This window comes from Rhinoraja longicauda, chromosome 22 (assembly GCF_053455715.1).
Source record: "Rhinoraja longicauda isolate Sanriku21f chromosome 22, sRhiLon1.1, whole genome shotgun sequence".
In the NCBI taxonomy this organism is placed as follows: domain Eukaryota; kingdom Metazoa; phylum Chordata; class Chondrichthyes; order Rajiformes; family Arhynchobatidae; genus Rhinoraja; species Rhinoraja longicauda.
In genome coordinates, this window is record NC_135974.1 from 22,336,916 (window position 1) to 22,358,094 (window position 21,179).

The 21,179-nt window shown below is 43.4% G+C and overlaps 1 protein-coding gene across 1 annotated transcript in view; it reads left to right on the forward strand.

The window, feature by feature from the left end:
- The first annotated feature begins 9,710 nt into the window (after positions 1 to 9,710).
- Positions 9,711 to 21,179, forward strand: part of ctnnbl1 (catenin, beta like 1) — a 116,803-nt gene continuing 105,334 nt past the window's right edge. The window contains exons 1-2 of the mRNA XM_078418966.1: positions 9,711 to 9,967; positions 18,756 to 18,932. Coding sequence (XP_078275092.1) covers positions 9,938 to 9,967; positions 18,756 to 18,932 — 207 coding nt within the window. The 5' untranslated portion in view covers positions 9,711 to 9,937. The remainder of the gene's footprint in view (positions 9,968 to 18,755; positions 18,933 to 21,179) is intronic.

Consider the following 21,179-nt stretch of genomic DNA (forward strand, 5'->3'; position numbering starts at 1 on the left):
ATCTGACCCCAGTCCTCCGGCTCTTGGCTATACAAGCTCTCCTTGTCCACACTGGCAAGGTCGAACTCGTAAAATTGCCGGAACATGTTGGTCAGTAGCACCTGGTACAGTCTTTCAGTTTCCCTGGGGCACCACCCCGGCAACCGCACCTCGGTGAGGTTTAAGATCACCGAGGTTACCGCGTAGTGCACCCCCTGGTACAATACCTGGTCAGTCGGTATCAGTACCAGGCCATTCCCGGGCCCCTTAGTGGTTTTTGGGCACTCACCCTCCTGTGCTACTGCCAGCGGAACTGTGGGAGGTGTTATGCGTGGTCGTGTGATGAGTTCAGTGGCGTTTACCGGGATCGGGGAAAGGGGGACCCCACAAGCCCGCGAGCTAACATCCCACCTCATCCCCTTACCGTCATCCTGCCACTGTCTCTGGAAAAATATGCTGTTGCCCGTGGGGCAGCGATACCTCGAACCCCACGTACACATATAAATCCCCTCATCCGGTTCCCACCATTTGTCCCAACACACACTCAACTGTTCTTTAGTCCCAGAAATAGTTCTGTGAGTGTTGTTGTTAAGTCTCTCCCACTTAACAGTGGAGTTGGCCATTGTCCGGCTTGTTTTCCTTAGCCACCAACGCCTGCTCGCGGGGACCTTCCCCGTGCATACCAGGCAGATCCTTTTGCCAACGGTGGAGCTTACCCTTTGGGCGATGATCTTGACTCTCGGGCACAATAACGAAGTGTCCCGATAAGCAAAGCCTGAGGCGCTGGAATACTCTGAAGAGTTCGATCCCAGCCACCCCGGCCACCGGCCTTCATGGAAGTGAACTGCGGTCTCCTCCGCTTCTCTCCTTCCAGTCCCATCGGTCGCGATGGGAGCCGTGTCCCCGGAGCAGCCGTAAATGATGATGTCCTTGGTGCGGCCCCGATAGGCCCACCCACATCCGATCGCCGTGGCAACGATCCACCATACGAGTGCCTCCTTCCACTCCAGAAAAACAGATAAAGAAATATGGTATAGCCAGCCTCTTGGGGAGCGCTTGGCTTTGTTAACGCCTCTGCGGGCGGGTCTCTTGACCCCCAGCCTGCACCCCACACCCACACATCCTGGACGCATCAACTTTATTTACAACTATCCCCACAAAACTTATCTAAATTACTTATCCTTATCTAATTACCTAATCCTTATCTATATTACCTGATCCTTATCTATCTAAAATATAATACAGCGTCGCCTTCCCAGGGCGGCTCAGCTAATCCCTGTCAGGGCTGCAGCGGGTCGTCTCCTGCGGCTGCACCACACTGTCTCCCACCTTTGATCCTCCGCAGCCTGTCGCTGCCTGGCGGGGGCTAAACCTCCTCTGAAACGTTAGCTCCCTCCTCCTCACTTGGCTCCCGTACCTCGGGGCGTGATTGACCTCTGGCCAAAACTTTCTAGGTTGGGGTTCCCTGCTAGACCTACGGAGAGTCACCTTAGGCACTGCCCCATGGACAGCCTGGCTGAGGACCGGTTCCTGCCGTGCCGCAGCTCGGGTACCCCCCGCAGCTGCCGACCCTGGCCCCTCCTCATCCAGCTCTGTCCCCTCGGTGCTGGGTATACCCGAGGCATCCGGCCTCACCCTGCCTGTACCTACAGGTGGTGAGCCTCCGCCCGCTACCCCCGCCTTCCTGGTGCTTGAGTTGAGGAAGTTACTATCGTCCCCCTCCGACTCCTCCTCCTCCGTAATGGGATCCAGCCCCTGGTCGAGCTGATCAGGCTCTTCCTCATCTGAATCCCACCCAAAACGCGAGACTCTCCATTCCTGGAGAATGTCCTCCCCCCTCACGCAGGCAACCTTGCCTGTCTGCGTGACCTGCCTCATCTTTGGCTGTGAGTCCCCACTCACAGGGCTGGCCCCTGTGGTTGACCCCTGTGCTCCAGGCTTATAACTACCTACCCTACCACAATCGTGTTTGTCGGTCACAAACGCGTTCAGGTTGTTCCCCACACACTCTTGCAGTTCGGCCGGGACCTCCGCCACCATGCGCTCGAGGTCGTAACCCTCGGGCGGCTTCATGGTGCACAGAGTCCCTTTCCCCTCCTTTCCCTAATTACTATTATCTCACCCTTACCGCCCTTGTCCACCCAAAGGCAGTGGTTCCATAAGTCCATGAGGATCCCATGGCTTACCAAAAAATCGGATCCAATGATCCCCTTCCCACCCCCTGCTATCCACTTCATCAGGATACACTCCCATGTGGTGCGGAGCGCTCCCAAATGAATGGACAGCGAGATGGAACGCGCGCCAGCCTGTTCCTTCCCTGTGAACCCCGCCAGTGCGAAAGGGACCCCTGTGGACAGGGGAGAGTCAAAGGGTTCCTCTGTGTGGACCACGGTGCATGAAGCCCCCGTGTCCAACAGGTAACTGCCCCTTTGCCTCTCCACTACCATCTCCACAAGCGGCCTCCTCCACGCATCGTAGCGGAGAGGACACAGATAGACGGGCTGCGCGGGCTGATGTCATTGGGGAATGTCCAGTGCCCCCTCCGCACCCGGGGAGCCGGTAGCGACTGCCACCTTCCCCTGTGCGGCCATGAGGGACCGCATCACCTCGATCATCGTTTCGATAATCTCGGGCTTAACTGGGACATCGGCGCGCAGGGTGGTGCCAACCCTATCTTCCTTGGTGTGGGCCCTGCAATCCTTCCGCCAGTGCCCCACCTTACCGCACCTGAAACACTTGGACTGTGCGGCAGGGTTACCCTCCTGTCGCCACTCCTTTTGGGCCGGTGCAGTAGCCTCCGCCACGTGCACCTTCCCTTTTACGAGTCGGGTTGACGTGCTCCGGGTGTTTCTATACCCTACCGTGAGACGGTCCAAAACCGCCTCCTCTGTACTATTTGTGGGATCAAACCAGGCTTTCGCCTGCTCCCTGACGGCCGCCAGGCTGTTTGATACCAGACATCGGAGCCACTGGGCTCTCCCATTCCCGACCAGGGCATCCCGCACGGGGACGTGCGGGCAGCTGCTCTGGTATACTGACCACAGTCGCGCCGCGAAAACCTTTGGGGGTTCTCCCTCCATCTGGAGGGTCTTCCCCAATCAGGCAAATGGACCCTCATCGCCCATCCCCAAGACTTCCAGGACCTCGTCCCGTAGGAGATCGTAGGTCCTGGTCCCTCTTTTGCTTTCATCTGAGAAGCATTGGAGGATCGAGCTGTCCAGGGAGAACAGCAACAATTTTGCCCGTTCTCCCTCGTCGCAACCGTTGATTGCGGCGGTTTGCTCTATCTCCCTGAAATGCAGCGAAGGGTCCCCTGATTCGGACAATTTTGCTACATGCCCGATCATAGCTCTTAACTGCTGGGAGCTGTGGGGCACCACGATCTCGCTCTGAATGGGTCCGGCGTCCCCATTCAGCGCGGTGGGTCCCCGTCTGGTTTCCAGGACCGGGCACATGGGCGCCGGTGCCGAGCCCTCGACCGGGAGCTCCTCTCTCTCTCTCTCTCCCCTACACTACCCCTTTTCCAGGATGCCTCGTAGCTAGGGGAATTGTGGAGTCTGGGGGCTGAAGCCACCACGATCTTTCTGGGGACCGGAACCGGGACCTTCGCAACCGCCAGCGACTGGCTCGCTGGGGGGGTTCATTAGATAATCCAGCCCGCTTGGTTTATTTAAAGCACTCCGCAGACCCTCTATCTCCTGCAGGCAGACCCCGTGGTCGGCCCCTTCCGACCTGTCCTCCAAAACCATTTTGTAGGCTGCCCTAACCCCCTTGAGGTTCTCTTCCTGGGTCTCCAGCTGGCAGCTCAGGGAAGCGCACTGCTCCCTGAGCTTGCCCTTACTGCTCAGTGATCTGGCACTCCATGAGTTCTACCCTGGCCTCGTGGCGGTTGGTCACGACCCGGCGCTCCTTGTTTAAAGAGTCCAGAGCCTCAATCAATTGGTTCCCACCCGCAGCCTTCCCCTCTACCTCCTCCTGAAGGTCCCTGATCTGGGCTGCCTGTGCCACAACCACGCGGTCCAAAAGCTGGACCTGCTTTTTATAGCAGGTCAGCCAGACCGCCTTTTCTACAGATTTCTTGTGGGCTTTACTGGCCGTCCACCGGATCGCTGCATCCAGTGGCCGCTTGTCCTCTAACAAACCACACATCCATTGTTTGGTGATATTCACCTTGCTAAAAACATAGTCCGCAATGCGCTCGTCCATTACATCCCTAGTTTTAAAATCCTTTTCTGGTACACTATCGTCCTGCTGCCAGTGTACCTTCGTGGTCGCCATTATCTGTAAGGGGTTTCTGCGCCGAGCTTTCGCCCGACCTAAGGTCCCCGTGCCTTGCTCTGATCCCTTGACCAGGCCGCGCACACTGGTTCCCCGTGAGTGGTTCGACCCACTCACCCCCTACGGTTCTAGACACTGGACTTAGATGCAGGAGCGTTGATAGTGCAGAAAAAAACTCAACCAGACCAGATTTGAAGACCAGGGTTTAAATGGAAAAGGCTTTTATTGAGCACTTGGGACTATTGTCCATGAATACTTATACACAGTTCTATTAGACATATGCACAACTACACAAATACTTAGACACAGTTCTAAACGACATATGCATCACTACACGAATACTTAGACACAGTTCTACTAGACATTTCTTGGCTGTAAGATGGGGAACGTACGACACATCGCAAACTTGACCAACACATATTCATTTACACACCCACGTTTATTCAAAACACCCTCCCCTTTACACTAAAACTATGTCCAGGATGTGCAGGATCGGGGTACATGCTCACCATGGGATATTACTGGGGTTACTGGCTGTTCGTGCTGCTTCTCCGCTGCTTTCCGTGGGGGTCGTGCTTGTCCCCTGAGTTTTTTCCTTCCGTTTCTTGCGTTCCTGGCCAGTCGTTGTGAGCGTTGCTGTCCCTGCTGCGAGCGTTCCTGGCCAGTCGTTGCGAGCGTTGCTGTCCCTGCTGCGAGCGTGTCTTTCTTGCCTGTCTTTTCGTCTTCCTCCTGGCTTGCGTTCCTTGCAGGTTTTCTTGCAGTATTTCTTCTTGAGTTTAAAACCCAAAAGTTGTGGCCAGTTATACTAATTCTGGCCCGTCCTATCTCCCGCCAGATCTCGGGATCTCTTTGTTTAAAAGATATGTATTGAGTTTTCCCTTTGTCCTGCATTATGTCCGGGGGTACCGGGGATGGCCAGACGGTGTTAATTGGTATTTCGTTGCGAGGTGATGGGTTTAACTGGTTTCCCATCACCTACCAGGTAGTTTTCTATGGGCTATTGTGCCCCCTTAACGAGATTAACTGTGTAGGTCGGCTTGGGGCATTGTGAGTATGCTGATGTCAGCGCCCCAGTGTCTGGACTTCGACCTGGTTTCGCAGGTTTCTGCATGGCCAATATCCATCCATTGTTCTGGCCGTGGCTTTGCAGAAACTCAGAGACTGGGCTGTAAGGTTTTTGCTTTTGTGGCTGGTCATGAGATCCTGCGGCCATCTTAGGACCCACGGATTGTGACATCCCTTGGTAAACTGACCGGAGCCTTTCTCCGCTATCAGCCCCAGTCTCCCGTTTAAAATGTCCAAACTGCAGCTCTTTGGTTTGGTGTTGCTTGCAGAATGAGGGAAAACTTCTCAAATCTTACACAACATCCTATCAAATTTATTGCACGAGACAAAGTCTATTGTCTTGTGTGACATCCTCTTAATTTTACTCATCTAAAATGTTCTTAGTTTTCTGTGTTATACATCAAAATCTACGCCAATGGTGATTTATAGGGATTACAGGGCATTTGACAACAGTATAAGGGTTGCTATCATTTTGTGTTGTGCACAACACAGAATTGGATTGCTAGCTGGTGTTGGTTTGGTACGATGGAAGGATGGGAAGGACGAGGATTGTCAGTGGTTTGAATGATATTCATGCTGAGTAGTACTATCCAGGTGAATTTGAGGGCAGTGTGTAAGTTAGTGGGGAAGTTAATGAAATCACCGAGTTCTACGCGGGTGAAGGAGGCAGTCATTGACGTAGCGGAGAAAGAGTTGGTGGATGTTGTCAGTGCCTGGACCAAGGACTGTTCGACGTAACCAACAAATAGTCAGACATGGTTAGGTCCATGTGAGTGCCCATGGCTACACCTTTAACATGGAAAAAGTGAGAGGAGTTGAAATACATTGTTCAGGGTGAGGACATGTTCCAGCAGCAGGGGAGAGTGTTAGTAAACAGAAATTGATTGGGTCTCCGTTCAAGGAAAAAACATAGGGACCCTTGAGACCTTCCTGGTGGGGGATGGAGGTGTAGAGGAACTGGATATCCATAGTAAAGATGAGTGATTGGGGGCCTAGAAATTGAAAATTATTAGAGTTGAAGCGGTGAAAGTTGAAGTGTCTTGGGTGTAGATTGGTAAGGACTAGACAAGGGGAATTAGGAAAGTACCTGGGGAGGGGGTGGTTTGGGTGGGAAGGGACAAGTTAACCAGGGAATTGTGGAGGGAATGGTCTCTGTGGAAAGCGGAAAAGGGTGGAGATGGGAAGATGTGGTTAGTGGTGGGATCCCGTTGGAGGTGGTGAAATTGTTGGAGGATTATGTGCTGTATGTGCCGGCTGATGGGGTGAAAGGTGAGGATTAGAGGGACTCTGTCCCTGTTGCGACTGAGGGTAGGGAGAGCAAGAGCGGAGCTGCGGGATATCGAGGAGGCCCTAGTGAGGGCCTCCTCTATGATGGAAGAGGGGAATCCCCGTTCCTTAAAGAATTCGGACATCTTAGATGTCCTAGTAGGGAATACCTCATCTCGGGCAAAGATGCGGCGTAGACGGAGGAATTGGGAGGAGGGGATAGAGTCTTTGGAGGAGGCAGGGTGGGAAGAAGTGCCGTCTAGATAGCTGTGGGAGTTAGTTGGTTTATAATAGGTCAGTCGATAGCCTATTTCCTATGATGGAGGCGGTGAGATCAAGAAAAGGAAGAGAAATGTCAGAGATGGTCCAAGTGAATTTGAGTGCAGGATAGAAATTAGTAGTGAAGTTAATGAAGCCAGTGAGTTCTGCATGGGTGCAGGAGATTACTATTTTGAAAAAGAATATTGCAGCAGCTGTACTTCTGAAATCAAAACAGAATTTCAAGAAATATATTTATGTCACACAGCAGTGGTGTAAAAAGATGATATATTTCATTAGAATTGAAAGAAAGTGGTGATTTTACAGTTCTTAATGAAATACGGAGGCTGGAAATGATTTGTGCGGTCATAGAAAGAACAGCAAAGAAGAATTATGAAGTCAGTCATTCATGGTAATTAAGTGTCGCTTGCAAGGCTGGAATTTAATGTCTATACTATTGGGTGCAAGGCTAGAAGTATAAATGCGAAAAGACAATGTGGTGGTTAACAGCTTTCCTACAATTATGGACTCAACGAAAGGACTCAATCTCATGGACATTTAAATAATATGGGGTGCCCATTCATGCTGTCTCCTCACCACTGAAAAGAAGAATTTTTCATGGTTTGAAGAAGGACTAGACTTGAAAGGTCACCTATTCCTTTTCTCCCGAGATACTGCCTGACCCGCTGAGTTACTCCAGCATTTTGTGTCTGTACCCAGTTCATGCATCCACGCAGCTCTTATTCATTGCCTTATTTTCTGAAATATGGTGAGAGACGTTGCTTGTATCACCCTCTGAGGATTGTGTACACATCTTTTGTGAAAGAAGGTTTCCAGTCTTTTTTACATTACAGACCAAGGAAACTGGCCATTTGGCCCATTGTATGCATGCTGACCAGAGACCACGCAATTGTATTAACCCCAATGTATGAATAATGTATGAATCATGTCCTCATTTAAACACTTCCGAAATGACGAGGGTATCTGATTCCACTTTCTCAGGCAGTGTACTCCAAGTATTAACGACTTGCTGCTTGAAAAAGATTCCCTCGATATGTTTTACATCTAACTTTCAACCTATATCTACATCTGATATGGGAAGTTGTCTGCAGTCTACCTTATCTCTACCACTCATAACTTTATTCAAAGGGACCTGATCTTTTGGACTAGATGCTCCTGTGGGAACTTGTCAAAGACCTTACTGAAGTCCATGTATATCTACTCCATTGTCCTTATCGATGTAGTCCATCAACGCTGCAAAAAATCCAGCCAGGATACATGGATACATAGACAATAGGTGCAGGAGTAGGCTATTCGGCCCTTCGAGCCAGCACCACCATTCAATGAGATCATGGCTGATCATCCACTATCAGTACCCCGTTCCTGCCTTCTCCCTATATCCCTTGATTCCGCTAGCCCTAAGAGCTCTATCTAACTCTCTTTTGAATGTATCCAGTGATTCGGCCTCCACTGCCTTCTGTGGCAGAGAATTCCACAAAGTCACAACTCTCTGTAAAAAGTTTTTCCTCATCTCAGTTCTAAATGACCTACCCCTTATTCTTAAATTGTGGTCCCTGGTTCTAGACACCCCCAACATCGGGATCATGTTTCCTGCATCTAGCGTGTCCAATCCCTTAATAATTTTATATGTTTCTATAAGATCCCCTCTCATCCTTCTAAATTCCAGTGAATACAAGCCCAGTTGCTCCATTCTTTCGTCATATGACAGTCCCGCCATCCCGGGAATTAATCTCGTGAACCTATGCTGCACTCCCTCAATAGCAAGAATGTCCTTCCTCAAATTAGGAGATCAAAACTGCACACAATACTCCAGGTATGGTCTCACCAGGGTCCTGTACAACTGCAGGACCTCTTTGCTCCTATACTCAACTCCTCTCGTTATACTCAACTCCTCTCGTTATGAAGGCAGTGAAGAAAGCAAATGGCATGTTGGCCTTCATAGCGAGAGGGTTTGAGTATAGGAACAAAGAGATCCTAGTGCAGTTGTACAGGCCCCTGGTGAGACCACATCTGGAGTATTGTGTGGACCAAAACTGCACACAATACTCCAGGTGTGGTCTCGCCAGGGCCCTGCAGTCGGACCTCCTTGCTCCTATACTCAAATCTTCTCGCTGTGAAGGCCAACATGCCATTTGCTTTCTTCACTGCCTGCTGTACCTGCATGCTTAGTTTCAGTGACGTACAAGGACACCCAAGTCCTGTTGCACCTCCCCTTTTCCTAATCTGACACCATTCAGATAATAATCTGGCGTCTTGTTCTTGCCACCAAAGTGGATAACCTCACATTTATCCACATTATACTGCATCTGCCCACTCACCCAACCAATCCAAGTCACCCTGCAGCCTCATAACAGCCTCCTCGCAGCTCACGCTGCCACCCAGCTTTGTGTCATTTGCAAACTTGGAGATGTTACATTTAATTCCTTTGTTTTATGCTGAGACAATCCTGGTTAATATAAGGAAATTGAACTCCCTTAGTTCCTATCGCTATCTTGATTATATCCCACTGCGGGTTGCTTACAAATCTGTCCCTCTATCCTCTGCTGACTGTTGCAAGGTCTGTAATATACTTTCACCAAAGTAGATTTAAAATCAGATGAAAGCCCTCCTGTCACTAGCCACTAGCCTCTGCCTCCTTTCACCAAGCCAATTTTGAATCCAATTTGCCAGCTCCCCTTAGATTCCATTTGCCTTAACCTTATGAATAATCATTTCTTGCTTGAAGAGCTCAATCTTAAATTTGCCTTTTTAGGGAGGTATTGACATCTTGCATTAACAAAGCCAAGAAATATAAATGCCAACAGACAATGTGGCGGTGAGCAGCTTTTCTACCACTACGAACTCAACAAAAGGGATTCAATCTCATGGACATTTAAATAATTCCTTGCCTCAGTTCTTCCCCCTTCCTGCATCTTTTCAGACTGAATGCATCAGGCAATCGCGACAGCTGAATTGCGACAGTTGCGGCCGTACGGCAGTGTCCCGTAGCCGATCCTGACTTGCGGCAGTGTGGCAGTGTCACCCCAGCCATTGGCACCGTGGTTCTGCTGCTGTTGCTAACGGCACCGAGATGGATGTCGGCGAGTTGCTCAGTTATCAGGTGAGGTTTCGCCACTTTTCACGGCGGTCGTGTAAAACTCGGCCTTGGACCCGTCACCTTACCCAGGCCAGGGCTGTTTGGTGCGGACGAAACACAAGAGGCCGCAAAGCCTGGCGCTCGATTTGCGGCCGGTGCCGGCGGGGGGTGGTGTTTGTTGGAGATGTTTGTCACCCCTGGGCTCAGAGACAGTCAGACCGATCTTTCCTCAGAAGTCTGAATGACCCGGTCCTGCAGGAATAATATTAAAAGCAGCAGGCACAGGCGGCCAGAACTTTAACGAAACCTCTGCCTAAATGCTCACAACCTTTTTGGAACAGCACACCAGTCGTTAATAAAGTTTAAAAAAAGTTGTGGAAGCGGCTAAAGAGGCTTTGAAGACCCCCTCATAACAGGAACAAGTTGTGGATTAAGATAATTTCATAACATAACGTGGACAATAGTTTAAAAGTCTGGTTTTAATTGGGTGAGGCAGTGCTCTGAGGTCCTGATGCGGAAGATGCAGGGAAACTATAATATTATATCTGTAAATATGGATTTTGTCATTTGGGATTGGTGAGATGCAGTCCAGGCCATTATTGTGGCTTTTAGTGGTGGGGGGAGGTTTGGTGGGTAAATAAGGCATGGGGAAATGCCCCATTTTCATTCAGCAGAAGTTCCTGCAACCACCAACCAGTTCCTGCCAGTCTCCAAAAAGCCCAGCGAAGTACCATGTCTGAATCTGATAAAGACGTTCTGCAATCATTCAGAAGCTGACAAATCCATCCCCTACTGATCTTTGAACAGACAAAAATATTGCCACCACCTCGGTAGCATATACCTCTGAGTCAATTAACAAACTTCAAATTACTTGCTTTACTTCACAGACTTGCCTATGAAATTTTGATATATAGTTGGGGAAACTTAACTTGTTTTAAAAATTGTTTACAAGTTCATTAGGGCTATTGTAATCTGGGGCCACCTTGATACCTCCATCCATGGTGAAAGTAGAATTAAACAAGATAGCTGGAAAAATGGAAGTTGCACCCTTTGGTACTATGAAGATTGTCGTTTATGTATTTTCATTTTGTTTCTTCAAATGGTTTTGGATGTATCTATTTTTTCTGTGCTATTCACAACATATTAAAACTGGAGTAATGTTGCCACTGAATCGGGAAAAACCAACTTCTGTCCTAACTTTTATCAGCTCTGGATTCGGAAAACTGAACCCTATGTCTCCATTTTTATACTCTGCTTATTACAATGGGTTAATGGTCTTCTTGAGCAAGTCTTTGTATCCTTTTTAATCTTGGTTCTCTCTGAATCCCCTGCTTTATGCACATTGTATTTGCTTTGATCTTTTATAGCATTACCAGTTTCCCTCGGATTCTCTTTGCCCTGAAGCCTTTATGCATCTGCCCATTATTAACTTTGTCGCTCACCTGATTTACTGTTGCATGTGTTGCCATGTGAATGTTACAGCACCAAACCTGATTGTCCATTTCCCACCACAGACGCTCCCTGACTTGTTGAGTTACTCCAGCAGTTTGTTTTTTTTGTTCCGGACTCTGGGGTCTGCGATCTCTTGTGTCTCTGAAGTTATTACTAATTTGATGTACAATAAAGTTGGACATGTCTTGTATTATAATTCTATCATATTTTCCAGTAAAATCATTGTATATTGGCTTCCAGGTTTGAATCAGTATTGGTGGAGAAATGAGGCGGATATCAAAGGTTTCCAGTTGTGAGCCTGTGTGGGCAAAATTAAGGAAAAGTTGTAAGTTGATGATTGGAATTTAACTGAAACAAACTTAAAGTGAGGAATTTGAAGACTTTCCTCTTGGGATGTTTTCAAAATGAAATGCGTAAGAGGAATCATTTGTGTCATTTAATGTGAAGATGTAGTGGTAAATGTTTTTGCAACTCATTTGTTTGCTATGTGAGGACATCCGTGTCATTCATTTTAATTATTTATAACCCAAGTGAGTTCAGGGGAGTAGCCGGAAGAGCCTCGCATCTCTGGTGAACCAGATTCATTCCTGATCTTTGTTGCTGTCTGTGTGGGCTTTGCCCCTTCTTCCTGTGACTGGGTCACATCCTACATCCCAAAGACTTGAATGTTGATAGGTTAATTAGCCATTACACATTGCATCTTATGTCTAGATGAGTATCGTATCTGGTGGAAATTGATGGAAATGTGGGAACAAAGAAATAAGCTTAACGTAGTGTAGGAAAATAACTGCAGATGCTGGTACAAATCGAAGGTATCACAAAATGCTGGAGTAACTCAGCAGGTCAGGCAGCATCTAGGAGAGAGGGAATGGGTGATGTTTCAGGTCGAGACCCTTCAGTCTGAAGAAGGGTCTCGACCCGAAACATCACCCATTCCCTCTCTCCTAGATGCTGCCTGACCTGCTGAGTTACTCCAGCATTTTGTAATACCTACATAAATTATACATATTATTTCCGAAATAAGACTTGTGCAAAAACATAATTATAAGAAAACAGCAAGTCCAAGGTATTGCAAGACTGAGACGATAGTGTTCTGTTGTCAAGGTAGGATTAGGATAGGATTAGATTGCAGGTTGGTTCAAGAAACTGATAGCTGTGGGAAAGTAGCTGTTCCTAAACTTGGCAGCATGGCACTTCATGCTTCTGTAAATCCTGCCCAATGTAGAAGTGAGAGGACATGGGCCAACAGTTGTGGGTACTTAATAACAGATGCCGCTGCCTTGAGACAGCGATGGAGGGGAGTGCTATGCCCATGATGAACTGCACTGTGTCCACCACTCTCTGCAGCCTCTTGAGTTCCCGTGCATTGGAATTGCCACCGCAGGCAATCATGCAGTTAGGCAGCATCTGTGGTGTGGGAAACAATTAACATTTCAGAACTGTATTCTTTTATCTAAAATTTGTACAGTATTGTTTTGTACTGTTTAGACGTTGCAGAGAAAATATCATTTTGAGTCAGCATGTTCTATGTAAATACAGGCTGGATTCACTTTCCGACATTGCATCAAATTTCTTTGATTACTGCCACCAATCTGTTATTTCTCTAGATAGCTATAAAAAAAAAGTCTATAATTGTACTTGAGGTGTTTTGGGGTATGATTGTGAAAGAAATCAAAGTCAATTTTGAAATGATTATGTGCATGGATCACAATATATTTGTAAACATTTTTGTTTCCCCATGGCCAGAGACTTTACAGCATTATGAGTACGTCTTGATATTCCTTCAGACATTCCCAATCTTTATGTAGCAATGCATACTATTTCCAGGTTCTCTAAAGTAAGACTAATTGGCAAGCAGCTTAAGTTCACTTTGGCTGAAACTATTTCCATGATTGTGGTGAAAACTTGGGGAGTGGGAGGTATTTGTTTTGACAGTGAATTCAGCAATTGTTGTCATTGTTATTGAGACAAATAGCATAGAAACTGACACTTCATAGAAACTACTAGGTTAATTCCCGGAATGGCGGGACTGTCATATGTTGAAAGACTGGAGCGACTAGGCTTGTATACACTGGAATTTAGAAGGATGAGAGGGGATCTTATCGAAACGTATAAGATTATTAAGGGGTTGGACTCGTTAGAGGCTGGAAACATGTTCCCAATGTTGGGGGAGTCCAGAACCAGGGGCCACAGTTTAAGAATAAGGGGTAGGCCATTTAGAACGGAGATGAGGAAAAAAGTTTTCAGTCAGAGAGTTGTGAATCTGGAATTCTCTGCCTCAGTAGGCAGTGGAGGCCAATTCTCTGAATGCATTCAAGAGAGAGCTAGATAGAGCTCTTAAGGATAGCGGAGTCAGGGGGTATGGGGAGAAGGCAGGAACGGAGTACTGATTGAGAATGATCAGCCATGATCACATTGAATGGCGGTGCTGGTTCGAAGGGCCGAATGGCCTACTCCTGCACCTATTGCCTATTGTCTATTGTCAAGTTTATTCTCAAGTGCATGTACAGTGAGATACAAGTACAAAGAAAAATCCTGCTTGCAGTACCATCACAGGCACATAAACTCAGGCAAACACATAAAAACGAATTTTAGAGGCTTTGGGACTTCAGACTTCTGTACCTCCTACCCAATGGTAGCAGTGTGAAGAGGGCATGGCCCAGATGATGTGGATCCTTGATTATGGATGCTGCATTCTTCAAGCAGTGCATCATGTCCTGCTGAGTCCACAACTCTGTTCCGCCCCTTGCGTTCCTGCGTGTTGGAATTCCGACCAGATGATTATGCATCCAGTCAGGAGACTTTGTACAGTACACCTGTAAAAGTTTGTTCATAGTATTCGAGGACATGCGGATTGTCTTTAAACTTCTAGAAAGTAGAATCGCATACATCCCAACTTCATCATTGCATCTATATTCTGAGCCCAGCGCATGACAATACGCAGGAATTTAAAGCTGCTAACTCCACCATCAACCCACCAATAAAAACTGCCATATTGCCTCTCATATTCCCTTGTCTAAGATCAGTTCTTTAATCTTGTTGATGTTCTGCCCATGTAGTCTGTGCCAATCATCAAACATCCATTTACTCTCATCCTACCCTAATTCCACTTTATTCTCCCCACATTCCCATCAACTCCCCCAGAGTCGAACCACCCACCTACACACCAGGGGGCAGCTTGTAGTGGCCAATTACCCTACCAACTAACATGATTGTGGGATGTGGGAGGAAGCCCATGAAGAACATGCAGACTCCATACACACAGCATTATAGTTCAAAATTGAACCTCGCACACTTAAGCTGTTGTCAGGAGCTCAAGCAGATGTTCCAGTGTGGGCTCCGTGAATGCTGAAATTCTGAACTTGTTCATGCATGGAATCATGGCAATATTATGACATTTTACTTGCATTGATACTGCAATCCATGCTATTTTCACGTGTACTTGGCTTAAGAATTCTAATGATAGTTGTTTAAAACTATTCACATGGACATCTACAAAGCATTTTACTGACATGCCCATCGCAGTATTGAAGCCTTTGGTTTTATTTTTGATTTGTGCTACAATATTTGGATAGAACTGCCAGTTATGCTACTGATAAGAAAAAAAAAGATGCAAGGATTGGTGTAAATTGGTGGATGTTTGACTTTTATTTGGGTAATTCTGTGTCTTGGATATGTGGTGTTTTGATGCCACTGCTTAAATCAAAGGTGTTGACGGAGACAAGAAAGCTCCAAGCCTTAAGAACTGGAAATATGTTTTACTGGTTACTACTTAAACTGTAATTTGATATATACATTCTAATTCTTCCACAATGAGAAGGCATCTATCTATATTTTGTGAATGCGATTATCAATTTGAGAGTAATGTAGATTTGCATCCTTCATTGAACATCGTAGGCTATTGTTTGACTGTGGATGTTGTTAACAGTCACTGGTATCGATTTTAGCCGACTGAACTCCATGTTGTATCTCGGTGGCTTTGCTGAGCACTACATTAGTCGAATCAAAATCGCACTTTCAACTCTGTATTATTGTTTCCTATAACTGTTTAAAAGAGGTCCTTTGAGAATACTGCAATTTTTTTTTCTCTGTAATACTGAAAGTACAATCAGATCACATGGAGATGGCCTCTTTTATCAGTGCAAGAAAACATTACAGTTCTCATATGACTTGAACTGTGAAGTTTTAAGCACAAGAATGGAACAAAAACTTAAAATCTAAATTTATTATGCAGCGCATATTTGATTTATCCGGTTAGTTACGTTACATTTATTTGAGATTGTGGCATATTTGATTTTCAGATATTGGATGTTGAACATTGTACGAACCATTACTACTTGTTATTGAAATTAGCAAAACACATTTTTGATCGTATTCACTAAAACCGAAATTTTTAAGACTTCAAATTTAAAGTAGTTATAAGGATATAAGGATATTGTACATGTATGATTATGGTTAAGGATGAGTCGAATAAAATAAATTAATCCATTTTTTGTTATTATAATGGACTGGGAAAGCTGTTGAATAAAAATCTAGATTGTTTTTAAATAAATTTTAATGATTACCTAAAAAAACTCTGGGACACCTAGCTGAGCTAACTAGTGTTATTAGCATGAAGCACATTTTGAAGGTGCAATTAGAGAAACTGAAATGATATTCTTGAAGCTTTATTATTTTCTACTGCCAATTTTCTATTTCTGCTCAGTGTAATGGGCCAAGCTAATGAAGGGTGTGATACAAATTAATTTCAAATAATATTAAGCTAGAACGTGTAATGCAGGAAAAAATCTACATAGGATAAGTTCACAATCTATATTATCACTATAAATGGTTGATCTGTGGTCGATTTTTTTTACATCTGATATTTTAAGTGTAATTGATTTTTTTTAAATGCTCTTAGTTCTAATATTTTACAGTATAATCTGAGCTTCAATGTATTCAATGGTATAGCTACAGCTTACATTGGCAGGCAAATACAAGTGAATAGGTGACTAGATATCCTAGAACTAGTGTACAATACTCTGATAATAACCACTATAAATCAAGTCTTAAGTTTAAGCTTTAGTGAGTATAATCAAAAATATTCCTTGCTAATTTCAGTCTTTTGCTCACTGCACAGGATCTAAATCATTGCTAAATAATAATCAAAAGATCTAGGTTATTATGCAGAAGGCATAGGTTTAAATCACAACACACCATCTGAACTCAGTTCAAACATTTGGTAGCTATAAAATGAAGCTGCATCCTTGTAAAATCTAACTGGTTTGTCAATGTCCTTTTTGGAAATGAAACAAGTCACCCTTTATCCAAATGTATTTTTATCTATCTAATAAATTATCTAATAATTTATCTATCTAATGTGACCGATCAAGCCACTTATTTGATTTAAACTGTTATGGAAAAATGAGAGTAAAACAAATGCCTGTTACAAAGGTTGCAAAAAGTATTCACTGCCAGTGATGCTTTCAACCAGAAGGAATTGCGTAAAAAAAGCTATATCATAATGAGAAAGGATACGGAGGCTTGCAAATAGTGGAATTGTACCTAATGAATCCAAGACCATGGTATTTGGCATTAAAAGTTCAGAGATAGCTTAAGCCTCAGTAAACTGCAATTTTAATTTATTATGCTCCTCAATCATTCTTCACACTGCAATGATTTTCCAAATTATTATGTTGGCCAATTGTCAATGAACAATGACCTGATCTTTTGAGTGATATATTCTTTATTTAGGGATGTCTGTGGTGTTGTCAAGATAACGTCAGTTAAACGCAAATGAAGTTTTAGTACTCTGAAGCTCTGAAGTCATTTGTGTTGTCTGCCTGTCTTTTTTTGATTTCATAGCTACAATATCAGTTTAAACAAATAAGTAACCTACTTTATTTTCAGGAAATAGTGACAGTCACCTATGTAGCTGTCATTTGCCTACTTAACACAATAACTTCTCAAATTTGGTTTGGGCATGTAATCCCAAAGACGTACTTGTTTCAGTTTTGTATTTCTCTGTTAGTCAAGTAACTGAATGGTAAATTCCAGTAGTTGCAGCATGTGAAGTACAGATATGCATTTAATTTACTCCAATTTTATGAACAAATGAGTAACTTACAACCACAATTCCATATATTTGAAATAGATTTTGTTTTGGTTGTGGTGTGTTTTAAAAATATATTAAGTAATTACATCAGGTAAAGATGGTGCACGCATAAGACAAAGTGATCACAAATTTGCATTAACGTGAGAGGATATTCTTCCCTGTGGTGGAGATGTTAAAGATTGGGTTTTGCCAAGTGCTTCAGTTTTCTCCCACATGCATAGGTTCAAGAGAAACTGTAATTGTTCCGTATTAGAACTGCTAAACACTGAATTTTTCTGGTCTTATATCTTTTTCAAGATGGGATCTTCATTTTCATGATAAAAGTAACAGCAGTATTTGTTATTATTATTTACAATATCCTACAGAATAGTCCATCAAAGTTAATGAGATGATAAATATTTGCTGGCTCTGGCTTTTCTGATACCTTGGTCAGGTGGCCACATTTAGGAGTTTATTGACTATCTTACTCCCCGGCCTGATCCTTCTGTCTTGTGTATTTTTTTAGTAACTAAGACACTGGATGACCTTCTTCCCCTTAATAAGTCCACTTACAGTACTCCTGTTGTTAGCCCGGCTGGGATAATTAACCTCTGGACAGATCATGTGTTAAACTTCGAACCTTGCTGATCTCTGCTTTCAAGGCAAGCAGCTTTAGATGATGTAAATGAAATATCTGGAAGGGCACACAAATGTACCTCATTTTTTTGAAAACAATACATCTTTTTCACTAAGCAAAATTGGAATGTAATGTGTCTTGTGTCAAATAGGCAATAATGTTGCATCCTAACTGCAGTATACTTGGTATATTTTTTTTTAACCATTTTACTTTGAAATTACCAAATGACTCCGTTTTAATCTTGCACATTAACTAAACCCTTTACGTAACTAATTTACTCTCAATAAGAGTATAACCAGCAAATATTCATTAAGGTTTAACATTCTGCATCGAGTAAACAGCTTAGAGAGTATGTGTACTTGCCATTACTTTGCTCTATGGCTATAATGTCTCAACATGTGTACATTGGACAGTTGTAAGCTATTGTTTAATTGAATGGATGGGAATTTAATGTATGGGCTATTGTTTGTGTTTTTCCATGTAATTGCAGTATTGTTTGTTGTCAGCCAATAATTCTTTGGTAGACTATAACTATTCTGTGTGACATTTTAAAAGGTCATGCCTTCAAAAGCATTAATAATAGCAAAGGTGTAGCCTATCTAGGCCATGGTGTTAAAAGGTCTGTTGATAATTAGGTACATGTTTTATAGCCTGACAGGGGTGCAAAACGTCCCCGTGGTGTTGATGAAGATGATGAAGATTTAAAAGCATCGCACAAGTATGGCTCGGTTAAAAGAAGTTACCATGAAGAGACTGGAGTTATGGTTAATGATGAAGAGGAAGATGCAGGCAAGAAGAAAATCCTTGATTTAATGGAAACTGATGAGGTAATAATATTTCTGATCAGTCTTTTCTCTTTTTCTTGGCGTGATTTCCAAAATGCTATCTTGGCTTTTTGTTTTAAAAAAACCTCAGTAAGCTTAGGATGGTGAACATTTTGACAAATTTACATTTATTATTATTATTACTACAGAGAATGGTTTAATTGGCTAGCTTTTAGTTTTTGTCATATGACTTGCAAATATGGGAATGCAACTAATATTTTGGTGTTTTTGTTAAACTGGAATTATGATGGCCAGATATTATTGTCGGTTTGTCCTATATTTGTATGGGCATTTTGTATTTTAAAGTGAAGGTCTTACTTATCTATTTAGCCCATTTAACCTGCTTCCTTTGTGGTTATTTCATCATATTTTATAGAATGTGAGGGAATATACATTTTCTGGTAATGCTCGATTACAAACATTCTTAGATTTTCCAGATCTGGTGTAGGTTTCTCAGTTGGAGTGTTTTCTTGATCTTTCCAGTTGCAACTCGTCCATTTTAAGCTGTCGTTTTTTCTGGCTGGTTTGTCTTTAATTTTCTTACCATTGCTTCAGTGTAGAAAGATCACAAAAACTTACATTTATCTTTATAACCGAGGGATGTTACACAGCTTTTTGGCCAGTGAAGAGCTATTTAGAAGACTTGGTAGTCACTTTCTGTGCAACAATCTCCACAAATTGGAACATGGTAATCCGAAAATGATTAATGGTGTTGATGGAGGAATAAATATTGTATTGGCCAAGATAACTGGCGAAAACTCACTTCCTGTTTTTGGATGTAATGCTGTTCATTTTTTTAAAGTTGGTGTGAGACGACCTATAAGACACCAACAACTCAGATGGTGCAGCAATTCCTCTGTTTTGCCCCAGATTGTCAGCCTGGTTTTTTTGTAATTGGGTCTTTTGGATTGATGCTTAAATCCAGACATTGGAATCACATAGAAATTGCATGCATATGCACACATATTCTGAAAGCTTACTATCAATCAGATAACTGGAACATCTTAAGTATTTCCATAGACATCTTTTTTTTGGATGAAAGTTTGTTAGTATATAAACCAGTCAAATCAACTAAATTAAAAACAAATGTAACAAATATTTTTCCTTGTACACCTTGAATCTGATATTACTAATAACATTTATGGTAGTTTTAATTAGCACTGTACTTCTGTGACATTTATTAAATTGTAGTTCCTGAAAAAAATATATGCCATATCTGCTTTGTTGTTCAATTTTTAATTTTGATCACAGAAAAGAACCCTTGACATCATACAAAAATATTCTCCAGGAACACATTGTGATATCTGCAACTTTATTATATGCATTTCCAACCAAGTGATTTTCTTCCCCATTCTGAACAGCAAATGGTTTCTGAATGCAGCCCTATGATTTAGTACATCAAAGTCATGCTTTATGTTTTACATTGTCTTTATAAAATGCAATATATGATTAGGCAAATTGCACTGTGGGAAATTTAATTTTTTTTAAACACATGCAAGCATTAATTAGTATTTTTAAAGGACCAAGTCTTCCTCTTATGGATGATTAATTACATTAAAATGTGCCAATCATGTTTTTATGATGTGGACTATAAAGTTAATTGCTTACTGCATTAATTGAGAAGAGAATGCCTTTGAATGCTCCAATTGGGATCTCGCTCCCCGTCATGATATTGCGAAGAGCATTTTCTTTTCACAAGCAAAATGAAATTATTTTTTTATTGAAACAGTAAATCTAGAAGGATACATTTGATACAGTGTGTATATGGTTTCTGAGAAATTGCGATTTGAAAAGATGTTTTCATCGTGGAACGTGAAATATTTTGATGCCTGGAATATGCAATCCCAACAGAGCATGCTTCCCATCCAGTATTGATTGGTGTAGCAGCTTTTGAGACTTGGGAGCAATTTAAAAAAATGTTCTGAAACTCGATGAAAACTACATTTTATTGAAGAAGCTGGTTAGAGCATAGTGTAAAATATAATCTTCAACAAAAACACAATGAAACTGAAGCAATAGTCTTGGCACACAGAATCTAATTTTTTGTTCAGGGTGCAAAAAAGAACAATAATACCCCTTGTTCTTCTAATTTAAAAAGGCAGAGCTTTGTGTACAGAGTAAATCTATCTGGACTCTATTGTAAAATTAATGGGGGGAAAGTGCCACTTGGATAGGTCTAGCAGTAGCTTTATAAAGGTAATTAAGTAGTGACTTCACGGATTATCTCAATTCATTGTAATATTCAGATTT